Consider the following 24,769-nt stretch of genomic DNA (forward strand, 5'->3'; position numbering starts at 1 on the left):
CGTAGGCTGTTTGTTATCATCATTGAATTTCCAATCGATTCACCTCGGAGGGTGAGCATGACAGACCTCGCCACAACCACATTACTGACTTCCTGTTATTTGGGCTCGGAATGCCTTCATCTGATACCTTGGACAGCATCACTCATTCGAGCGTGAATGACCTCACGTTATTTGCTGCTATATGTCAGAATTGTCCCAGGTTCTGAAAGAAACATCAATACTGTGAGGAAATTAACCAAATGCGATGCTCTGTGTTTCATGCGCAGGCAGGTTTGGCTGCCACAGTGCCACAAAGAACTACATAACCTTTAGAAAGCTGTTGTTGTACCCAAACATATCTATTTACTGTACTGAAGAAAAGCATAACACAAGTTTATTACAACTAAGTTTGGTAGAAATACTATGATGTTGGAGAAAAATAAAGAAAAAATATATAGATTTTTGCTGTGGCACAGCAAATCGATGTTTGTTTTATTAGTACCGGTATAAACTCACAGCAGATGGATCTTAGGCTATAGCCTACAGTAGATCACACTAGTTGGCAAACTGCTCAGATGAGCTGAAGGAGAACTGTTTAGTTTTATGATCAGCTTATATTCCTCTGACAAGGGCCATGTTTTTTCTCCTCAGTTTAACTTCATTCAGAATGAAATAAATTGATGGTAATTTCTTTTCTTAGAATTTTTTTCTGCTGCAGTTTGCATTTCCTCTGATCCAAAACTCTGATAGTACACAGGAAGGCTAAGAGACAAATGAAGAGACTGGTGCTGGAGGGGGTTGCTATGGGACTGGCTCCATGTCTGCTCTGGTAGGGTTCAAAGGGTTGGTTGGCAGGGGATGTTCTAATACACTGTGGTTGGACCAGACTAATACACTGTGGTTGGACCAGACTAATACACTGTGGTTGGACCAGACTAATACACTGTGGTTGGACCAGACTAATACACTGTGTTGCTGTTTACCTACGGGCTCCAATCAGCTCCTAAGGTAAGCTAAGTAAATGCCAGGGGTTAATCAGGCAAGTCAGGATTGAGAAGTCCCAGAGAGCTGAGTAGCACCTGCGATCCCACAGAGAGCCTCCACTTGAGAAGTTCAGAAAAGGATATGACCAGGCTAACACTGCATTTGCCTGATTGACAAGCTGCACGTTGGAGCTCAAAGGACCAAGAATAAATAATTAAATGCCAACGTGATAAGGAAAATAAAAGTGTGTCATTGCTGTTTGAAAGGAAATTGCTGATATGAGAGGAAGGACATTTTGTGTCTTTGTGGTGGTTTTATATCCATTTGGGAAAACCGCTGCTGATGAGAGATTATTATCTGGGTGCGAAGGACAATGGGCCTGCTATAAACAGACCTGTGGACTACGTGTGGGTGAAGAACCTACAGGGGAGGCTGTATATGCAAGTGCAAATTAGGGGGAGAGGAGGGGGGGGGCATGAGTACCTTTTTTGTGTTTGTCTCCATAACAACTCTTTTGTCCCCTTGCTTTTGAACCCGGCCTCCTATCATAAGCCACAGTGGAAACATTCAAATTCAAATAACTTTTGATGACAAACACGATCATAAATTAGACCGCAAGCTTTGTCAACTCAATTTTTCTAGATTTGTATTATTTAAATGTATTTGGGTACATCTTCCCATTCTAAAATAACTAATATAGTAGCTTAATTACTTAATTATTAGTGGAGGCCACTAATGCTTCATTTAAATTGACTACCACCAAGTGACACTTTTGAATTTACACACACCAAATGATCAATGTAATCCTCAAATGTATGACATACTAAAAGGGTGTGATTAGCTAATAATTGTATTTAATATAGACCGACCTCTTCCCCAGTAGCAGTTCGCCAATGGAGAGAATGCTCAACGTCCTTGTATATCTTTGTACTGTAATCTGTGATTTTCAAGGCGGTAACACCAATGGCATAAACTGAGGGACATACATTTCAGTAAAATAAATAGGTATTTGAATAGTTGATTTAGAGCGTTATTTACTTTTCACGAAAGAGGAAAGGGCAACCATGACAGGCAACGATAATTATGTCAGTTACGTGTGAGGCCTGATTTAGCAAGTACATCTGCAACATGCCCAACAAGTAATGTAATTGGCTTTCTCCTTCAATTAAAAGTTTTTGGGTCAAACAGATTGCAATGCTTCACATACAAAACAGAGATTATTGATGAAACATCCATTATGAGACCTCCTATTAAATCTGTTAAACCAGGCAGCCATAACCAGCCATATAAAAATAATCACACAGTCACATTCTTTCTTACACATTCTATTCCATATCGCAGGGGTTGCCAAACTTTTTGGGGGCTGGGGATGCTTTTTGTGATGCCTAATTCATTGGGGACCCCCTCATAATCAGAACACAACTCGAGTGGGGTAAAAATAGGATACTTAGAGTTTTACTATGACTTTTTGACAGTGCATGCCAGACAAACCAAGTCTCTGGCCCTGGGAAGGAACATTTTAAAGGCCCTCCTCTTGGTATCAGAGAGAATTTAGCAGTTTTCAAGCAAATTTCCTGCAATTCTACACATTTTGTCATGTGGCAGAGATATTTTTTTTGATGCAGTTTTAAAGCTAATATCCTGAAATTCGACACATTTTTCCATGAGGCAGAGGGAGAACTTTGCCATTTTAAAGCATGTGAAGAAAAAAAAAGATATATATATATTTTTAATTTATTTATTTTGGGGAAAACAAAAAGTATTGAGTTGAAAACATTGATAATTGGTGGAAAGAACAGAAATTCTAGATCCATAATACTGTATTACACCCTCAACTTATTCCCTTTGCCAAAATATGTTTAATCTGTTTTTAAAAATATTCATAAACATGTATTTTTAAATATATTTTGAGATCTGGCCGCGGACCCCAGCAGTAGCTGTCTGCATGCCTTGCAGGGACTTGTACCCTATAAGCATACACAAATCGATCTGACATGTGGCATTAGATTAGATTACTGGGCAGCCCAGTGACAGGGAAAAGGATTTGTTCGCCCCGACCAGCATCCGGCAGACACTGCTCACGTGCAACCCCCTGGATCAGCCTGAGAGGAGCTTCAAGTTCAGCCATTCTGCAGAAGCCCCAGCCCTCTCAGGTCATCTATATTTCAATTTGTACCTCTAAAAGCACATGTTACAAGAGTGTAACATGTGCTTTTAGAGGTACAAACTGAAATATAGATGAAGCTGGTTAAGCTATGACTGTGGCACTACCTGGCCTATACAGGGTATTATATGAAACAATTTGAGGCAGAAGGAAATTAAGGGGCTAGTATCGTTGACATGTTTTATATTTTTTTTCAGAATAGTGCAAAACCACTGAAACTATGTGTTTGTTTTGGCTAACCTTTCTAGTTTTTTACCTCTTGCTGCCTAACTTCATGATATTGCTGCTTATATTTTGGCATCTAGCATGGTGTCAGTCTACACATGGACGTTGATGTAGGGAGTGCTGAAGTTTAACATTTATCTAAAATTTCTCTGTCATAGAATTTCTCAATTTCATTAGGCTACATAATAACAAAGAAGACACACACACATTATCAACAAACTATTGAATAGATTTCACAGTACAGGCCAATTTAAGTAAAAATCCAACGTGCGATTTAAATAGATACTGTGATGAATCAAAGAAGATAATGGCCAACTGTATTCTTACTCAAGCGGAGGACGAGGCTACAGACGAATGTGTATTTTAATCAGGAATACCGGCTAAATAAATAATATTAACCTTTCATTTGTTCTTCATGGCAGCACAGATAAAAGATATGTTTGCTAAAATAGGCAGAAAATTGTTCTATTTACACCGAGGCCATTCACTGTTGCTACGCTTCCTGTTTGTTTTTCTCCTCAGTGAGAAGAAACCAAGAGCTGTCTGTTCTCTGTCAATGTTAACTAGATTACTCAGTCACTTCAGCTCGCGCTTGAGATTAAGCACCCACATAAAATAATAAAACAATGTCATTTGAGGGTAAAAGCCATTTAAAAACAACTTTAAGCACGAAAAGTGCCATTAAAAAAAAGGCCTGTTTGGCACACATGGTTTTTCATTAGTTGAATTTCAGGTCTGTTTTTGTCCAACACCATGGTTGATATTAAAGAAATGTGTTTACTGACGCATACTGTAGATATATATACTTTATATTAATATTTGGATACTAACATCAAGCTGAAAGGAATATAATTGTTTTGTGTCAGCAGCAGCACTGGTGGATTATAAGAGGTTGTGCTGGTTTCTCTTATGTTAGTTGAATGAATCATCGATGTACAGTAGACCATAACTCTGAAGGAGCCCGGGACAAACACTCTTTAATGAACATCTGGGAGAGAACAGCGGTCTTATTTCTAAATTCATTAGGGGTTTTCTTTCTTGTCAGTGTCTACCGTGTGTGTGTGTGTGTGTGTGTGTTGTGCACACAGCATGTGGGAGGGGAGAAGGCACTATTTGCACTACACAAAAAAAAAAAAACCTCTGCTCTCATATGCAAATGACCCAGGGGGTGGATGAAGAGGTAGATTGAACAGCGGCGCCGCTCGAGCAACAGGTATATATGCAAGGCTACTGTGTTTGAGCACAATAGCTTCAATGACTGTCCGTCAGCACACACACACACCCATCCATGTGCCTCAACTTGGCATATTTGCTCATTTACATTTGACATTTTGGTCATTTAGCTGACGCTCTTATCCAGAGTGACTTACAGAAGCGATTAGGGTTAAGTGCCTTGCTCAAAGGCACATCGACAGATTTTCCACCGCTTAACCACTAGGCCACCCGCCGCCTCTCAATCTCTTGGCATCTGCGACATGGGTAATTTGTTTCTCACCAATGTACTCTGTCAGACGGCCTGTCATTACAATTGCAGTGTACAATTTGATGTCTGTGCATTCTGTTCAGAGGCAATGTTGCTTAGCAGAGCATACAATTGTATTTGTGGGGACACTGGGTTTTTTTGTGTGAATCATCCTGCAATTTTATGTTTACGATTTCACTACTTGTTTCCCTGTGAACAGTAACTGAATAAAGGACGTAGTGGAGTTGTATTTAGTCATAAATGGTGTTGACTCACCTCACTTCCTGTACTGAAAAACATATGATTTCCGCTCAGTGCAAGGCGATCATTTTTTCAGTATAACTACTTGAAGTGCTGTAACTGCAAGCATAGATGTATTCAACCCTGTATTATTTTGCTGCAGCCTACGACTTGGTCATCTAACTGTAAAGCTTTTTAGTGTTACGTCACCCCTATGAATGTAATCACATGTCACTCAAGACAATGGTACCATGTTGTACACACAGCTCGAGGGGACATTAATGCTGGTCAATGAATATTCCTCCTCAGGGAGGTGTGTGTTTGGTGTGCCTCTTTTTAGTTCATGGCAGGTAGGCCATCTGTGGGCCAGGCGTGCTGATCTATAGGGACCGTGTACAGCATCCGTTTAAATTGATGTGGTGCGGAGCGCTGCACGCCACAGCCCTGGTGAGCGGCAGCATCTGTTTACCTGCTCCCTGAAATTATTGGCCTGGCTGAATCCTACGCCGCTCCTACCGTCTCCTCTGTAATTGCCCTTTAGTCGGCGTTCATCCTTGCAAATTACCCATAATTGCCACTCAATGACTCCTCTGAGTGGGTTAGGATTTTTGGGGGAAAACAGTGACATGGACACACACAGGATGTCTATCTCAGGGTCTTGCTGCCAGGGCATGTAGAACAGTCATAGCAGAGGGTATTTTCTCTGCTTTCTTCTTTTGTATAGTGTCTCATTTTTGAGAGCCTTCAAGAGGTGACATGCCTATCAGATAAACCGATTTCCTACAAATCCTATTCAAGGCAAACTGATGAGCTTCAAGCCTAACCCTCCTTGACCCGGCGAGCATGATCTTTTCTTTTTTTGGGGGGGGGGGATTTTTACCCCATTTTCTCTCCAATTTTGTGGTGTCCAATTGTTGTAATAGCTACTATCTTGTCTCATCGCTACAACTCCCGTACGGGCTCGGGAGAGACGAAGGTTGAAAGTCATGCGTCCTCCAATACACAACCCAACCTAGCCGCACTGCTTCTTAACACAGCGCGCATCCAACCCGGAAGCCAGCCGCACCAATGTGTCGGAGGAAACACCGTGCACCTGGCAACCTTGGTTAGCGCGCACTGCGCCCGGCCCGCCACAGGAGTTGCTGGTGCGCGATGAGACAAAGACATCCCTACCGACCAAGCCCTCCCTAACCCGGACGACGCTAGGCCAATTGTGCGTCGCCCGATGGACCTCCCGGTCGCGGCCGGTTACGACAGAGCCTGGGCGCGAACCCAGAGTCTCTGATGGCACAGCTGGCGCTGAAGTACAGCGCCCTTAACCACTGCGCCACCCCGGAGGCCCCCGGCGAGCATTATCATCACAAAATATTGATAAGCTGCAGTACCATGAAAACAGTTTTGTTTAATACTTATTAGAATTGTGAGGTTTTAGACTGAATGTCTAGTTCAGAGATCAGTGTTTCTTCAGGTTGGATGCTGAAACTCATGAGGATCCAGCTGATGGTTTGCCCTCATTGAATTTGCTTCGTGACTATAGCAGTGTATAGCAGACCATTCGATCTGATGTTAAATTGTCTTTTGTCAGTCGCAGCCTTGTGTGTGATTTGCATCATAACCAGCGACTGAAGTGGATTGCAATGCTTTCAGAGGCAGACATTCTCAGATGAAAGCCTCCGGTTTAGATCACACAGCGTTTCCGCTCCTGGCACAAAGAAGATATTAGCCTCAGTAATAGCGGCGGCACCCTTGATATTCACTCTGCCATGCTAAATGTTGAGCTTGAATTGCTTTATGTACACTCTGGTCCAAAATGATTGGCACACTTGATAGATAAACGAAAAAGACTGAATGAAAATAAATAATACAATGAACATTTCTGAGCTATATTGCATGTTACATTTTAAAAATAATATTTTATACTAATACAATTACTCAGAGAAAGAGATTTTGATGAACAAGTCCACATATTTTACAGTAGGTATGGTCTTTTCTTTTTATGCAGCTTTCCACCACTGGTGTACGTGGCCTAAGAACTCTATTTTCATATAATCTGACCACAGCACAGGTTCCGATCCAAGTGCCATTGCCGTTTAGCATACTCCAGGCGTTTACATGTGTTGGATGACATGAAAATATAGCTCTTGGGCTAGTGGTGGGTTTGGCTTCGAAAGAAAGATTAACTCATACCTACTGTAAAATATGGTGGTGGATCATTGACGTTCATTCATGGTTTCCAAGATGGCATAGCAGTTCAGACGTCTTTTGTCCTCGTCTTGTCGTGTCGTGTATATATATATATTTACAACTTTTTTTTCACATACATTTTATTTTTATTTTCCATCAACTCATCTTCAATACACTCTCCTGCAACCTGCCTCACCAATTGATATGTATAAATACGTATTATTTACCTCAAATCTGCAATCAAATCTGCAATCCTCCAAGAAGCTAGCCAGAAGCTAGTTAGCTTCTTTACTGGCAACTCGTTCGTATTCAGCTAACCACGGTTTGTGGTCATTAGCTATCCTTTAACTCGAAAATCTATCGCCAGTTTTGTACGGCGCAGCGCAGCGCGGCTCGGAACGGAACATACCGGACCGATTTTTTTTCTCTCCATGTCCCTGGATTTCAACTGCTCTCTGGACATTCACTCCCGGATCTCACAGCTAGCTGGCTGCTATCCGTGTGTCTATCTGCTTTCGTCGATTCCGGAGCAAACATCAATTACTCCGGAGCTAGCGAGCTCCGTCAACCACTCCTGAGCTCCGTCAATCACTCCTGGGCTGCAGTCACCTATCCGGACCCGTTTTACTGCCTACACGGAGCCCCTCCGGGCCCTCACAACTGGACTGCCGACGTTATCTACCCGAAGGAGATCCGGCTGGCTCCTCCGTCGCGACGTTACCTGAATGCCCATCTGCGGCCTGCTAACCGTTAGCTGTCTTACCGGATGCTCTCAGAATAGACAATCGGACAATTTATTTATTTTTATTATTAACATGTTTCTTCTTGGGCCTCTATAACTATATCTATTGTTTTTATTTTTTTGTTGTTGTGTGATTTGGACTAATCCCCTCTACAACACGGAACTCCACTAATCTATTGACGGAACGCAAGAGGTGGCTAACAACAGACCTCCATCCTATGCTAGCTTGCTACCGATGTCCTGGCTAGCTGTCTAAATCGCCGTGACCCCCAAACCAACCTCTCCACTCCCTGGACCCTTTTGATCACTCGACTAAGGATGCCTCTCCTTAATGTCAATATGTCTTGTCCATTGCTGTTCTGGTTAGTGTTTATTGGCTTATTTCACTGCAGAGCCTCTAGTCCTGCTCACTATACCTTATCCAACTTATTATTTCCACCACCCACACATGCAATGACATCTCCTGGTTTCAATGTTTCTAGAGACAATATCTCTCTCTTCATCACTCAATACCTAGGTTTACCTCCACTGTACTCACATCCTACCATACCTTTGTCTGTACATTATACCTTGATGCTATTTTATCGCCCCCAGAAACCTCCTTTTACTCTCTGTTCCAGACGTTCTAGACGACCAATTCTTATTGCTTTTAGCCGTACCCTTATTCTTCTCCTCCTATGTTCCTCTGGCGATGTAGAGGTGAATCCAGGCCCTGCAGTGCCTAGCTCCACTCCTATTCCCCAGGCGCTCTCTTTTGATGACTTCTGTAACCGTAATAGCCTTGGTTTCATGCATGTTAACATTAGAAGCCTCCTCCCTAAGTTTGTTCTTTTCACTGCTTTAGCACACTCTGCCAACCCGGATGTTCTAGCTGTGTCTGAATCCTGGCTTAGGAAGACCACCAAAATTCAGAAATTTTAATTCCAAACTACAACATTTTCAGACAAGATAGAACTGCTAAAGGGGGCGGTGTTGCAATCTACTGCAAAGATAGCCTGCAGAGTTCTGTCCTACTATCCAGGTCTGTACCCAAACAATTTGAACTTCTACTTTTAAAAATCCACCTCTCTAAAAACAAGTCTCTCACCGTTGCCGCCTGCTATAGACCACCCTCTGCTCCCAGCTGTGCTCTGGACACCATATGTGAACTGATTGCCCCATCTATCTTCAGAGCTCGTGCTGCTAGGCGACCTAAACTGGAACATGCTTAACACCCCAGCCATCCTACAATCTAAACTTGATGCCCTCAATCTCACACAAATTATCAATGAACCTACCAGGTACCCCCCAAAGCCTTAAACACGGGCACCCTCATAGATATCATCCTAACCAACTTCCCCTCTAAATACACCTCTGCTGTCTTCAACCAAGATCTCAGCGATCACTGCCTCATTGCCTGCATCCGTAATGGGTCAGCGGTCAAACGACCTCCACTCATCACTGTAAAACGCTCCCTGAAACACTTCAGCGAGCAGGCCTTTCTAATCGACCTGGCCGGGGTGTCCTGGAAGGATATTGATCTCATCCCGTCAGTAGAGGATGCCTGGATATTTTTAAAAATGCCTTCCTAACAATCTTAAATAAACATGCCCCATTCAAGAAAATTAGAACCAGGAACAGATATAGCCCTTGGTTCTCCCCAGACCTGACTGCCCTTAACCAACACAAAAACATCCTATGGCGTTCTGCATTAGCATCGAACAGCCCCGTGATATGCAGCTGTTCAGGGAAGCTAGAAACCGTTATACACAGGCAGTTAGAAAAGCCAAGGCTAGCTTTTTCAAGCAGAAATTTGCTTCCTGCAACACTAACTCTAAAAAGTTCTGGGACACTGTAAAGTCCATGGAGAATAAGAACACCTCCTCCCAGCTGCCCACTGCACTGAAGATAGGAAACACTGTCACCACTGATAAATCCACCATAATTGAGAATTTCAATAAGCATTTTTCTACGGCTGGCCATGCTTTCCACCTGGCAACTCCTACCCCGGTCAACAGCACTGCACCCCCAACAGCAACTCGCCCAAGCCTTCCCCATTTCTCCTTCTCCCAAATCCATTCAGCTGAAGTTCTGAAAGAGCTGAAAAATCTGGACCCCTACAAATCAGCCGGGCTAGACAATCTGGACCCTTTCTTTCTAAAATTATCTGCCGAAATTGTTGCCACCCCTATTACTAGCCTGTTCAACCTCTCTTTCTTGTCATCTGAGATTCCCAAAGATTGGAAAGCAGCTGCGGTCATCCCCCTCTTCAAAGGGGGGACACTCTTGACCCAAACTGCTACAGACCTATATCTATCCTACCATGCCTTTCTAAGGTCTTGAAAGCCAAGTCAACAAACAGATTACCGACCATTTCGAATCTCACCATACCTTCTCTGCTATGCAATCTGGTTTCAGAGCTGGTCATGGGTGCACCTCAGCCACGCTCAAGGTCCTAAACGATATCTTAACCGCCATCGATAAGAAACATTACTGTGCAGCCGTATTCATTGATCTGGCCAAGGCTTTCGACTCTGTCAACCACCACATCCTTATCGGCAGACTCGACAGCCTTGGTTTCTCAAATGATTGCCTCGCCTGGTTCACCAACTACTTCTCTGATAGAGTTCAGTGTGTCAAATCGGAGGGTCTGCTGTCCGGACCTCTGGCAGTCTCTATGGGGGTGCCACAGGGTTCAATTCTTGGACCGACTCTCTTCTCTGTATACATCAATGATGTTGCTCTTGCTGCTGGTGAGTCTCTGATCCACCTCTACGCAGACGACACCATCCTGTATACTTCCGGCCCTTCTTTGGACACTGTGTTAACAACCCTCCAGGCAAGCTTCAATGCCATACAACTCTCCTTCCGTGGCCTCCAATTGCTCTTAAATACAAGTAAAACTAAATGCATGCTCTTCAACCGATCGCTACCTGCACCTACCCGCCTGTCCAACATCACTACTCTGGGCGGCTCTGACTTAGAATACGTGGACAACTACAAATACTTAGGTGTCTGGTTAGACTGTAAACTCTCCTTCCAGACCCATATCAAACATCTCCAATCCAAAGTTAAATCTAGAATTGGCTTCCTATTTCGCAACAAAGCATCCTTCACTCATGCTGCCAAACATACCCTTGTAAAATTGACCATCCTACCAATCCTCGACTTTGGCGATGTCATTTACAAAATAGCCTCCAATACCCTACTCAACAAATTGGATGCAGTCTATCACAGTGCTATCCGTTTTGTCACCAAAGCCCCATATACTACCCACCATTGCGACCTGTACGCTCTCGTTGGCTGGCCCTCGCTTCATACTCGTCGCCAAACCCACTGGCTCCATGTCATCTACAAGACCCTGCTAGGTAAAGTCCCCCTTATCTCAGCTCGCTGGTCACCATAGCATCTCCCACCTGTAGCACACGCTCCAGCAGGTATATCTCTCTAGTCACCCCCAAAACCAATTCTTTCTTTGGCCGCCTCTCCTTCCAGTTCTCTGCTGCCAATGACTGGAACGAACTACAAAAATCTCTTAAATTGGAAACACTTATCTCCCTCACTAGCTTTAAACACCAACTGTCAGAGCATCTTACAGATTACTGCACCTGTACATAGCCCACCTATAATTCCCAAACAACTACCTCTTTCCTAACTGTATTTAATTTATTTATTTATTTTGCTCCTTTGCACCCCATTATTTTTATTTCTACTTTGCACATTCTTCCATTGCAATACTACCATTCCAGTGTTTTACTTGCTATATTGTATTTACTTTGCCACCATGGCCTTTTTTGCCTTTACCTCCCTTCTCACCTAATTTGCTCACATTGTATATAGACTTGTTTTTTTTTTTACTGTATTATTGACTGTATGTTTGTTTTACTCCATGTGTAACTCTGTGTCGTTGTATGTGTCGAACTGCTTTGCTTTATCTTGGCCAGGTCGCAATTGTAAATGAGAACTTGTTCTCAACTTGCTTACCTGGTTAAATAAAGGTGAAATAAAAAAAAAAACGTTATGGGGCTATTTTGCTTCCACTGCTCCTGGGGCCCTTGTTAAGGTCTACGTCATCATGAACTTTACACAGTACTAGGACATTTTAGCCAAAAACCTGGTTACCGCTGCCAGGAGGCTGAAACTTGGACGCAGGTGAATCTTCTAGCAAGCCAGTAACCCCAAGCACACATCTAAATCCATAAAGAAATGGTTACTTGACCACTAAATCAACATTTTGCAATGGCCATCTCAGTCTCCAGACTTGAACCCCATTGAAAACCTGTGGTTTGAATTGAAGTGGGCAGTCCACAAGCACAGACAAAGGATATCAAGAATCTGGAAAGATTACTTATGGAGGAATTGTCTAAATCCCTCCCAATGTGTTCTCCAATCTCCTAAAACATTTTATTAAAAGGCCCAGTGCCATTATGTTTGCAAGGTAAGGGTATTTAAAGGTAAAGGTATTTAAAACAAGGGTGCCAATAATTTTGACCCCTATTTTTTTGAGAAAAGTAAATATGACTTGTTAAACAATATCTCTTTCTCTGAGCAATTGTATTAGTGTAATGCTTTTGGCATAAAATATAGATTATTCAGTATTTTGTATATTTATTTTCTGAAGTCGAGTTTGCTCGTCTTTTATCAAGGGTTCCAATCATTTTGGAGCTGACGGTATGTGTGGTTTCAGACCCTCTTCTGAATCTCACTGGCCTCTTATTTTAGAAAAGGGGGAAAACATGTTTTCTTTGGCAAGATTGGCCCCCATAGTTTGACTTACCTACAAAATGTGTCGTTTCCTCCTCTAATATTACAAGAGCATGCTGTCAACTCTGTTTGACACTTCCAAAAAAATATATATATATATATATTTGTGTAAGAATATGTGTGCGCGTGTGTGTGTGTGTGTATATTTACACAGTTGAAGTCGAAAGTTTACATGCACCTTAGCCAAATACATTTAAACTCAGTTTTTCACAATTCCTGACATTTAATCCTTAGATACACAGTGGTCTTCATCATTGGCTTGTGCACAATTTTGATGACTTTAAAGGCTCTTGTGCACAGTTTGTCTTTACAGCTACTGTTAGCTTTGCTGTTCTCCTAGTTTCCCCACAAACACCTGTTGCCTTTTAAATGTCGTTAGGGCATTCTAGGAAAGGGGAGCAACGTGGCCAGATCAAGTTAAGCCGTGAGGCAGAGACCTGCATTAAATGAATTTGGAATGTCTCAAATGAAAAGGCAGGTTCCTGGGTCCACAGGATTTATAAACCGGTTATAGGACTAACTTAAAAAACTGCTGTCCACACCATATAATGGCGGCAGGTAGCCTAGCGGTTAGATCGTTGGGCCAGTAACCGAAAGGTCACTGGTTTGAAAACCTGAGCTGACAATATTTTATTTTGTCTGTGCCCTTGAGCATGGCACTTAACACTAATTTGGCTGACACTGTAAAACAACACATTTCACTGCACCTATATGGTGTATGTGACAATAAAACAGATTGTTAAAAAAATATATATATTTTTTTTTATTAAAAAAACATTGTCAGTTGCCTCCCAATGTGACGAGGCCTACAGGCTATTTTCATGGTTCACACCTCAACTGTGTTTTTATTTTTCTGGTGTATTGTAAGTATTTTTAAACCATCTGCAACATGTGTGAACATAGTCAAGATAATCTGCAGTTCTTTATGATTGCACAATCATTTGATTTCCAACAATAAAATAGTCAAATAAATGTACGTCAAAAGCACAAGTTACCATTTTACTTTTTCTGATGATACCTGGAACTTTTATTAGAAATATAAACCATTATGATCTGTTCTTGCCTACAGTGTTACATTGTGATGTAGCCACATCTCTTTATCTCCAAAAGGTTCCCATCCCAGGTTTGAAATCATCCGTCAGCTTCAAGTGAATCAACCCCCCTCGGCTTGCCAGCTCATATAGATCATTTGCTTTTTCATCCCCCGCCCCTAACTTGATCAGTGCCCTCCTTGAGAATTATGCCAAATGACAGCTGGGAAATTACAGTTGTTCGTCTCAGTCTCTCTGGCTTCTCTGAGTCCTCTCTGTCTCCCCTTTCCCTCAACCATCAAACTCTCATTCAAGATCTGACCGACTTCATCAACTTCCTCCACAATTCTATAGTTGTGTTGGTGTGTGCACGATGTTGATAGTTGGAATTGTCCCATGATGCCATGGTGTTATGAGGATCTGCATACAATAGAGGGGGACTCCAACTTTAGACGGACTGCACTTTAGCGACACATGCTGTCATGTTGCATTGGGCCAGGGAGACACAAAGTAGGTTGCCCCGACGTCACAACCGGTGAATGGTGGATACGTGACTTGTTCTCTGTGACAGTGATTGAGGCAGCTGGTAAACTCCAGGAGCCTCATTTATCAATCCTCTGTAATCACAAATCTGTGCGTAAACGATGCAGGGTATCATTTCCACGCAACGTGTGAGATTTATCAATATGAACGTTTGCTTGAGAGTGTGCGTAAATTTACATCCATGACCATGCGTACGCACAGTGTCGATTGGTCGGAATACGGGAACTGCTGGTCAAGCGTAACCTAGTGAATGGGTCAAATATATGTTGAAATTGTAATCAATTTTTGTGAAGTCATGCAACATATCTTGACAGTGCATTTGTTACAATAATAATCCTTATAAAGTACAGTTATTTGTTAAATTAGAGGTACGTGTGAAAGGGAAGCCATTGTTGAAATACTATTAAAGGAAATGGGGAAATGGAATGAGAGCTGGCCGATCTTGCTCTGTTGGAGGATTTGGCACAATTATTGTATTTTGCAGAGAGCACGTTTTTAGAGACAGGTGGGACTTTTTAGCGTCAAGTACAAATTGGATCATCAGACATAGTTTCCCCAAACCAATGTTAAAGGATTTTTGTAAGGATTTAATACCTACTTTAGAAAGGCAAGCACATGCCACTCCGGTGCACATCCAAGTGCTCTCCACCCTAGGGATTTTGGCAGGAGTTTACCGATCGGCATCTCACAGCTCGACGGACTGTGTTTTGGATGTGATCATTAGCAAAACGAACAGTTGCATACAATTTCCATACACCATCTCACAACAGGTTAAAGTTGAGGGGTTTTCTTTGCCATCAATAGGTTCCCAAATACGAATGGAGCAATAGACGGCACCCACATCGCCATAAAAGCACCCTCCCTAAACAAGTTCAACTATGTGAACAGAAAAGGCTTCCACTCACTCAACCTATCACCTGCACATTGTGTGATGCGCAAAAGACGCTGCTGAATGTGGTGGCCAGGTGGAACACACAACTCATCCATTCTGCAGAACAGCAATGTTGGCCTGAGCTGTTGAGGATAGATGGCTTATTGGTGAGTGTTGCCTACTCATTTGAAGTATATTTGCCATTGCTAAACCAACTTGAATTGTCCTAATGTTCTCTATTTGTAGCTATGCTTTTATTTCTACTTGTCAAGCCACAACCGAGCGAGCCAAGTAAAACTGTTTGGTTTTACGTAACCTCTGACACTAGCACCTCTATCTCTGTATTTCATTTTCTTCAAGGAAACATTGCTCAATCCCCACACCATTACACCACCGCCACCAGTCTGTACCATTGACACCAGGCAGGATGGGCCCATGGACTCGTGCTGACTCTGCCATCAGCATGACTCAACAGGAGCCGGGATTTTTTTTCTTGAGCAGATAGTCAGGGGGCCGGAACATAATTACAAATAATTTGTAGATTGCAAATTGTTCGATTTTAATATTTGACTAAAACATGATCATTTCAAACCTTGCTTACATACAGTTGAAGTCGGAAGTTTACATACACTTAGGTTGGAGTCATTGAAACTCATTTTTTCAATCACTCCACAAATTTCTTGTTAACAAACTATAGTTTTGGCAAGTCGGTTAGGACATCTACTTTGTGCATGTCACAAGTAATTTTTCCAACAATTGTTTACAGACTAGATTATTTCACTAATAATTCACTGTATCACAATTCCAGTGGGTCAGAAGTTTACATACACTAAATTGACTGCCTCTAAACAGCTTGGAAAATTCCAGAAAATTATGTCATGGCTTTAGAAGCTTCTGATAGGCTAATTGACATCATTTGAGTCAATTAGAGGTGTACCTGTGGATGTATTTCAAGGCCTACCTTCAAACTCAGTGCCTCTTTGCTTGACATCATGGGAAAATCAAAAGAAATCAGCCAAGACCTCAGAAAAAAAATTGTAGACCTTTGGTTCATCCTTGGGAGCAATCTGTACAAACAATAGTATGCAAGTATAAACACCTTGGGACCACACAGCCGTTATACCGCTCAGGAAGGAGACGCGTTCTGTCTCCTAGAGATTACCTGAAAGGCCGCTCAGCAAGGAAGAAGCCACTGCTCCAAAAACCGCCATAAAAAAGCCAGACTACGGTTTGCAACTGCACATGGGGACAGAGATCATACTTTTTGGAGAAATGTCTTCTGGTCTGATGAAACAAAAATAGAACTGTTTGGCCATTATGACCATGCCGAAGAACACCATCCCAACCGTGAAGCACGTCGGTGGCAGCATCATGTTGTGGGAGTGCTTTGCTGCAGGAGGGACTGGTGCACTTCACAAAATAGATTGCATCATGATTAAGGAAAATTCTGTGGATATATTGAAGCAACTCTGACCATGAGAAACACGATTCTCTGGTCTGATGAAACCAAGATTGAACTCTTTGGCCTGAATGCCAAGGAAACCTGGCACCATCACTACGGTGAAGCATGGTGGAGGCAGCATTATGCTATGGGGATGTTTTTCAGCGGCAGGGACTTGGAGACCGGATCGAGGAAAAGATGAACGGAGCAAAGTACAGAGATCCTTGATGAAAACCTGCTCCATAGCGCTCAGGGCCTCCGACTGGGGCAAAGATTCACCTTCCAACAGGACAACAACCCCAAGCCACACTCCCCATCCAACCTGACAGAGCATGAGAGGATCTGCAGAGAAGAATGGGAGAAACTCACCAAATACAGGTGTGCCAAGCTTGTAGCGTCATACCCAAGAAGACTCGAGGCTGTAATCGCTGCCAAAGGTGCTTCAACAAAGTATTGATTATGCAAGTTAAAGTAGATGTCAATTCTTCATGGGTAGCTAGCTAACATTAGTAGCTAGCCAGTTAGCGCTGACTTACTATGGGCTTGAGACCTACGCACACTACAGTGGGTATTGTAGGCAGGTAACCCTGCCAAAATTAACACAGCATGTATTTATTAACGTTTCAAAATAAAATATTGTAGTCAGGCAACATATGAGATGTTTATAGTCGACTGCTATAAATAGAGGACTTCACAAGAAGTCAAGCGTTTACTTACTGTCTAGAAATGAACTTCTTCATTTGTTGAATACTAATATTGTTGAATATTTGTATGCTGTAAGGGTGTTAACTGTTCTGTGATACTTTGGCTTACTGTGTTTTCTTCAATGTTCTGATATCCAAGTTAGAATCCTTAGTTGCTACATCCATTTTTGGACTTACATTATTCTATATACCCATTCATTCTTGTAGAATATAACTTATAAATGCCTTATGAGCTTACTTACAAACACTGTATAGCCTCAAAACATGGTTAAAAGTATATTTTTTATATCATGGATGGTCAAGTCCATGCATCCATAGCTCTATCTATACATTTGAGAGTGGTTACATTTCTTAGCTTTTTAGCAAAACACTTTGTTATTGTTTTCACTTCAGGATTCTAGTTTTAAAGTGATCCTAAGTTGAAAGTACTAAGTGTGTTTGTTTCTCTCTGTGTGTTTCAGGCAGAGGTGATCAAAGGGCCCTTTGGCAATGTGGGTATGACATTCAGGCACATCCCTGACTGTGAGGGTGATGCGGTCCATGTCAGCATCGAGACAGTCACTCCCAACTCTCCTGCTGCCCTGGCAGACCTACAGAGGGGCGATCGACTCATCGCCATCGGCGGTAAGACACTAAGGCCATGCAGCATAAGTAAACCGACTGTGGCATGATCTGGCAACCCTGAGGATGTTTGAAGTGACTTAAGAACAGCAGCATACAGTAATACTGGATGTATGTTGTTCAGTTGTACTGTTTATCTCAATATGAGTCTAACATGTTCTCCATCTCTGGGCAGGTGTCAAAGTGACATCCTCTGTCCAAGTGCCCAAACTGCTGAAGCAGGCAGGGGACAGGGTGCTGGTCCTGTATGAGAGGCCTGTGCGTCACCAGAGCACCACCATTGGCCTGGGAGCCCTCCAGGAGGGGCTGGGCCAGCTGGAGGAGCCCGGGTTCATCCTCCCGCCGGGGGGCTATGAGGAGGACCCGGCACCAATCACCGCCCTCGCCGACATATCCGACAGCAAAGACATGGACTCTGAGTTTGAAGAGTCGATTGCAGACCCCAAGTCTAGCCTGCTTAGCAGCAGCGCCGAGGCCAAGGAGGATTTCCTGTCAGTAAACCAAAGCCCCAAAAGGACTGTGGCCAATCTGGCCTCCAAACCCCTTGGCAGCATATCGCCCATCCTCAACCGCAAACTGAACTTGGCAGGGCTTCAGTCACCGGTCAGACCTCCACCCACACCAAAGCACTCACCACAGAAGAGTGGCGAGCCAGGAGAGGGGCCACAGCGCCCCACTGTCCCCCCTCCACCCCCACCCACTCGCCCGCTGGTGCCCCCTAGACCCCACATTAAATTAACGTCAGCCTCTTCTGAAACACAAAGTCTGCTGGAGGGGAGCGAAGCTACCACTGCAGCTGAGAAAACTCCAGAAAAGACTCCTACACACTCCACTGGAAGCAATGGTGACAAAGGCAGTGCTGTGACGACACCTGTGAAACAGCCTGAACCAAAGCCGGCGGTCAAACCACCCGAGCCCTGCGAAGAGCCACCAGGGGCCCCCTCCGCTCCCAGCAAGCAGGAACTGACCAAAGACAAGGTGTCTGAGAGCTCCATCATCACCCGAGACATCATGGAGGACCACTCAATGTGGGAGTCCTCAGAGATCATGTTCCGCAACCGGATGGCCCATTGGGGCAATGGTTCTGTGGTGTTAGCGGTGCAGAGCAACCATAAGTACCTTAACACGGCCCTGTGGTGCAAAGACCCCTTCAAGCTGGGCAGCCTGCTGTGTCTGGGCCACGTCAGCTTGACACTGGAGCATGTTGCCCTGGAGTGTCTGTCCTCGTCTGAGTACCAGAGCACTTTCAGACTGGAAGCCCCAGAGCCCAGGGCCAGCGTCAGCCGCACCGCCCTGCGCAGCCTTAGCACCCACAAGGGCTTCAACGAGAAGCTCTGCTATGGAGACGTCACACTCAACTTCAGCTACCTGGCTGATGGAGAGTCAGAGATGTGTGGTGGGCTGATGGAGGGTGAAAAGAAGGCCAGCATGCCGGATGACGAGCTAAGGGAGAGGGAACAGCTTTCCTTTGTTCCCCGTGATGACCTGGCCTACAGTGCCATACAGCTGGTGGAGGTGCGCCACAACTTTCAGGACACCCAGTTCCAGAACCCCACCTGGTGCGAGTACTGCAAGAAGAAGGTGTGGACCAAGGCCGCCTCCCAGTGCATGATCTGTTCCTATGTCTGCCACAAGAAGTGCCAAGAGAAGTGCCTGGCCGAGCACCCTTTCTGCGTGGCCGCCACCGACCGACGCAGTGCCGACCCGGAGGCCAAATCCACCATCAACCGCGCCACTGCGGGCCTCAGCCGCCACATCATCAACACCGGCTCCCGTCTGCTCAATCTGCGCCAGGTGCCAAAGAGCCGGCTGGCAGAGCAAGCGTCTGATGTGCCAGATGTGGTGCACATCCCCGACATCTCTGACAACGAGAGCAGCGATACAGAAACCTACGCTGGGGCCAGCCCCTCCAAGCATGCAGCCGGCGGCAGCACCAAGCTTGTACGGCGGGAAGGAGGACTTGACGACAGTGTATTTATCGCAGTGAAGGAGATCGGCCGCGACCTTTACCGGGGCCTGCCCACTGACGAGCGCTCTCAGAAGCTGGAGCTGATGCTAGACAAGCTGCAGCAGGAGATCGACCAGGAACTGGAGCACAACAATGCCCTGATGCTGGAGGAGAGGGAGACTGGGGACGCCCGGAGGAAGGCCCTGATCACGGCCGCCCTGGCCAAGTCTGGGGAGAGGCTCCAGGCTCTCACCCTGCTCGTGATTCACTACCGGGCAGGCATCGAGGACCTGGAGTCTGTGGATAGCACCGGCACCTCCCCCTCGGAGCCACATGGTTTCAAGGATAAGGGGGTGGCATTGGAGGAGGCCTTACTGGGGACAGAGGTTTATGACAGTGACATATGCAGCCCAGTGGAGGCCCAGCTGCTGGATGACATCACAGAGGAGCAGATATGTGTGGAGGCGCTCCACTAGAGAGGACAAGGACGAGGGATGGGCTTCAGAACATTTTTCTGTGGGGGTGGTGGGGTGAAGGTTACCTTCTGAAGATCAGCTGAGGAGGTCTGGTGAGGGTGAAATTGTTGATTTGTAAAACAATTGGTCACGCAATTCATACTTGGTTTGGGGAGACCACTCTTGTTGTCCCAAAGAACAGCAGTTTAGTTTTCCTAAAATTATACTTTTAAAGGGAAGCTGGAAAGCTAGATGGTGAAATTTGCATTGAGGATCAATGTTTCATGGCAATCTGTAAGTGCTTGGGATCACAAACATTTTAAAACATACATATATAAAATCGCCTTCTATAATTTAGCTTTTGTTGACATTAAGGTGCCCTGTAACTTTTTTTCTATCACTTGAAAATGTGAGTTTAAATGCTTGTTAAAGTTCAGTATTTTATCACTAAAGGTTTACAGCAACCGCTTTTCCGTTTTGCAGAGATTGCAATCAAAATGTGGTTGCCGTTGCAGGAGCTATGCAAATAGCAAATGGCTCTGTTTTATCCAAATTGTATTTGGGGAATAAATATTAGTTTGATTTGTTTTACTGTGAGTAACACAAGCATATTTTGTTAGACTGGACACCGTGTTGTGCGTCTACAGGAAGATAACAGTCCTCCACCATATGGAAATGTATGTTTCAGATGATGTACTTTTCATATCTTCACTTTGTGAGCACTTTTGATTTGAATGCATAATCTATTTTTAGAAATCACCTATGACTTTCCTCTTCTTTTGGACTTTTTGGATTTTTTTGCAAACTACAAGCTCGTGATGATTGAATGAAATGGGCAATAATGTTGTGGGGGAAGATGGTCTCTCCCCTGTCATCCTTGGTTCAGTTTATTTATAGGCCAAACATGTATGACCCATTTTGTTTCACCAGCATATTAACTGTACATGTTAGTTCTATCTCTGTTACAATGTTTTCTTAGCTTTTTGGGTGGAGGGATAGTTATATAATATTTTTCTCAAATGTATCATTTTAACATGTTGTAAGTTATTTGATTAAGCACCTGCTTTTGTGTTCTTGCCCCCCTTCCAAATCGTTTTTTTTTTTTTTGTATGGATATAATATCCCTGAACTAAAACATAACTGTGGTGGTTTTATCCAATCATGTTACTTCAGACGGAATGCTTGCTTTTGAAATGATTCTTGATAAATGCAAAGTATTTATGTAGTCGTGGCAGAAAGTTTTTATTTATATGGTTCATCTCTGTATGAGTGTTGTTACAGGAGCACATGGATCTCTGTTTTATTCTATGTACAGTGCCAGTCAAAAGATTGAGCACACCTACTCATTCCAGGATTTTGCTTTATGTGTACAATTGTTTACATTGTAGAATAATAGTGAAGACATGAAAATGACAAATTTACACATATGGAATCATGTAGTAACCAAAAAAGTGTTAAACAAATCTACATATATTTTATATTTGAGTTTCTTCAAAGTAGCCACCCTTTGCCTTGATGACAGCGTTACAAACTCTTGGCATTCTCTCAACCAGCTTCATGAGGAAGTCACCTTGGAATGTATTTCAATTAACAGGTGTGCCTTGTTAAAAGTTCATTTGTGGAATTTCTTTCCTTCTTAATGCGTTTGAGCCAATCAGTTGTGTTGTGACAAGGTAGGGGTGGTATACAGAAGATATAATTTTACCAAATAGGGCTAAGTCCACATTATGGCAAGAACAGCTCAAATAAGCAAAGAGAAACTTCAGTCCGTCAGTACTTTTAAGACATGAAGGTCCGTCAATCTGGAACATTTCAAGACCTTTGAAAGTTTCTTCAAGGGCAGTCACAAAAACCATCAAGCACTATGATGACACTGGCTCTCATGAGGACTGTCACAGGAAAGGAAGACCCAGAGTTACCTCTGCTGCAGAGGATAAGTTCATTAGAGTTACCAGCCTCAGAAATTGCAGCCCAAATAAATGCTTCACAGAGTTCAAGTAACAGACACATCTCAACATCAACTGTTTAGAGGAGACTGTGTGAATCAGGCCTTCATGGTCAAATTGCTGCAAACAAACCACCAATAAAGGACACCAATAATAAGGAAACTTGCTTGGGCCAAGAAACACGAGCAATGGACATTAAACTGGTGGAAATCTGTCCTTTGATCTGATGAGTCCAAATGTTTGATTTTTGGTTCCAACCGCCGTGTCTTTGTGAGATGCAGAGTTGGTGAACGGATGATCTCCGCATATGTGGTTCCCACCGTGAAGTATGGAGGAGGAGGTGTTATGGTGTGGGGGTGCTTTGCTGGTGACACTGTTGGTGATTTATTTAGAATTCAAGGCACACTTAACCAGCATGGCTACCACAGAATTCTGCAGCGATATGCCAGTCCCACTAAGCGCAAACCAGATGGGATATCATTTGTTTTTCAACAGGACTATGACCCAACACACCTCTAGGCTGTGTGCTGCCTATTTTACCAAGAAGGAGAGTGATTGAGTGCTTCATCAGTTGACCTGGCCTCAATAATCCCCTGACCTCAACCCAATTTAGATGATTTGGGATGAGTTGGACCGCAGAGTGAAGGAAAAACAGCCAACAAGTGCTCAGGATATGTGGGAACTCCTTCAAGACTGTTTCAAGAGTGTGCGAAGCTGTCATCAAGGCAAAGGGTGGCTACTTTGAGCAATCTCAAATATAAAATGTATTAACACTTTTTTTACATGATTCCATATGTGTGATGTCATAGTTTTGATGTCTTCACTATTATTCTAGAATTTAGAAAATTGTAAAAATAACCATGGAATGAGTAGGTGTGTCAATGTTTGACTGGTACTGCATATCTTTATTTACTTCGTTTGGTGACTGGTGTGGGTTCTGATTTACAAATGCTCTGTGCAGTTAGGATGTTATAAATGCTCTGTGCAGTTAGGATGTTATAAATGCTCTGTGCAGTTAGGATGTTATAAATGCTCTGTGCAGTTAGGATGTTATAAATGCTCTGTGCAGTTAGGATGTTATAAATGCTCTGTGCAGTTAGGATGTTATAAATGCTCTGAGCAGTTAGGATGTTATAAATGCTCTGTGCAGTTAGGATGTTACAAAGGCTCTGTGCAGTTAGGATGTTATAAATGCTCTGTGCAGTTAGGATGTTACAAATGCTCTGTGCAGTTAGGATGTTATAAATGCTCTGTGCAGTTAGGATGTTATAAATGCTCTGTGCAGTTAGGATGGACACACACACACTGATTTTTAGGGAAAAGTTAATATAAGGAGAGCATTATTCTCTTAAGGGGCCCAAATCCTCTGGATAGGATCAGTATAACATGTATTCTGTTCTCACCAAGCTAATTTATATTGCAGTGTACTTCTGTGGCTGTGCTGCCATTTGCTTCAGCACAGGACCAGAGCTGGTTAAAAGCAGGACTTTTGGGGTCAGACAGGAGGACAATATACAAGGTGTGAAGGGGAAAGGAAGCAAAGCAAAAAATGTCTGTGCAATAGACGTGATGCTCTTCTAGATACTGTCTTGGCTGCTACTTGTTGATCTCTCTTCAATTGTTGTATATTCATATTTTTGTAGGAAATGAAGACAAATGTGATAATCAGGAAGGGAATCTTCAGTTTGCAATCTCTCCTTTTCAGTTTCTCGTTGTTTCTCTCCGACGCAAAAAAATATCTGGTGTAGTTTAAGGGTCAGTTAGGTAACTTGGGGGACCCTGGGCTGGAATTGAGCTCATGAGGAGAGTAAACAAAAAACATTTTTTGGTCTGTGTCTTGCTACTTCCATTACTACTGCTGCAGCTATTGTAAATCTGTGCTCTCTAATCCCATTCATACGCTGTTTATCTCTCTCCCCACGATTCACATCGTGTTATGGCGTTCTGCTTTTGTGATTTGTTTTGTAAGAGGGATGTTGTACACAGTTCTAGAGGTGGATCATGTAATGAAGCGCTATTGTACATAGCCTCAATAAACAAGCTCATCTGAAGCCCCTTCCTGCGTGTTTCTACTCCAAATACTCTTTGAATTACATAATACTGGACTCATAGTCTTACAGTACCTTCAGAATATGGCATTTGCTCCTGTTAAATATTTTCTTAGTGAAACATTACATTGATCTAATGGTTTTTCTCTCACACTGTCCTGTAGACACAGGGAAAGATAAGGCAGCCAGCGGTCTTATGGTAACTGTAAAGTTCCTTGGTGGAATGGGAACGGAGCATCTGGTAAGTAATTGGAGCCCAGTGGGGAGACTGACATGATAAGTACAGTGTGTCGTCTCAAACATGGGAAACTGGTGACACCCCCCCCCCCCCCCATCATCATAGCCTGGTCCCCCATCATCCTTGTGTCTCCCACTACTGCTTCGAAGACATCAAGAATAGGAGGCATTTATCCTCAGTCAAAAACAATCATACCATCA

The 24,769-nt window shown here is 43.4% G+C and overlaps 1 protein-coding gene across 1 annotated transcript in view; it reads left to right on the plus strand.

Moving 5' to 3' along the window:
• LOC115113258 (PDZ domain-containing protein 8-like) overlaps positions 1-24,334 on the plus strand; it is a 70,722-nt gene extending 46,388 nt beyond the window's left edge. Inside the window, exons 4-5 of the mRNA XM_029640727.2 lie at positions 17,775-17,937; positions 18,110-24,334. Coding sequence (XP_029496587.1) covers positions 17,775-17,937; positions 18,110-20,358 — 2,412 coding nt within the window. The 3' untranslated portion in view covers positions 20,359-24,334. The remainder of the gene's footprint in view (positions 1-17,774; positions 17,938-18,109) is intronic.
• Positions 24,335-24,769: the final 435 nt, after the last annotated feature.

The sequence above is a fragment of the Oncorhynchus nerka genome, linkage group LG28, assembly GCF_034236695.1.
Source record: "Oncorhynchus nerka isolate Pitt River linkage group LG28, Oner_Uvic_2.0, whole genome shotgun sequence".
Lineage (NCBI taxonomy): Eukaryota > Metazoa > Chordata > Actinopteri > Salmoniformes > Salmonidae > Oncorhynchus > Oncorhynchus nerka.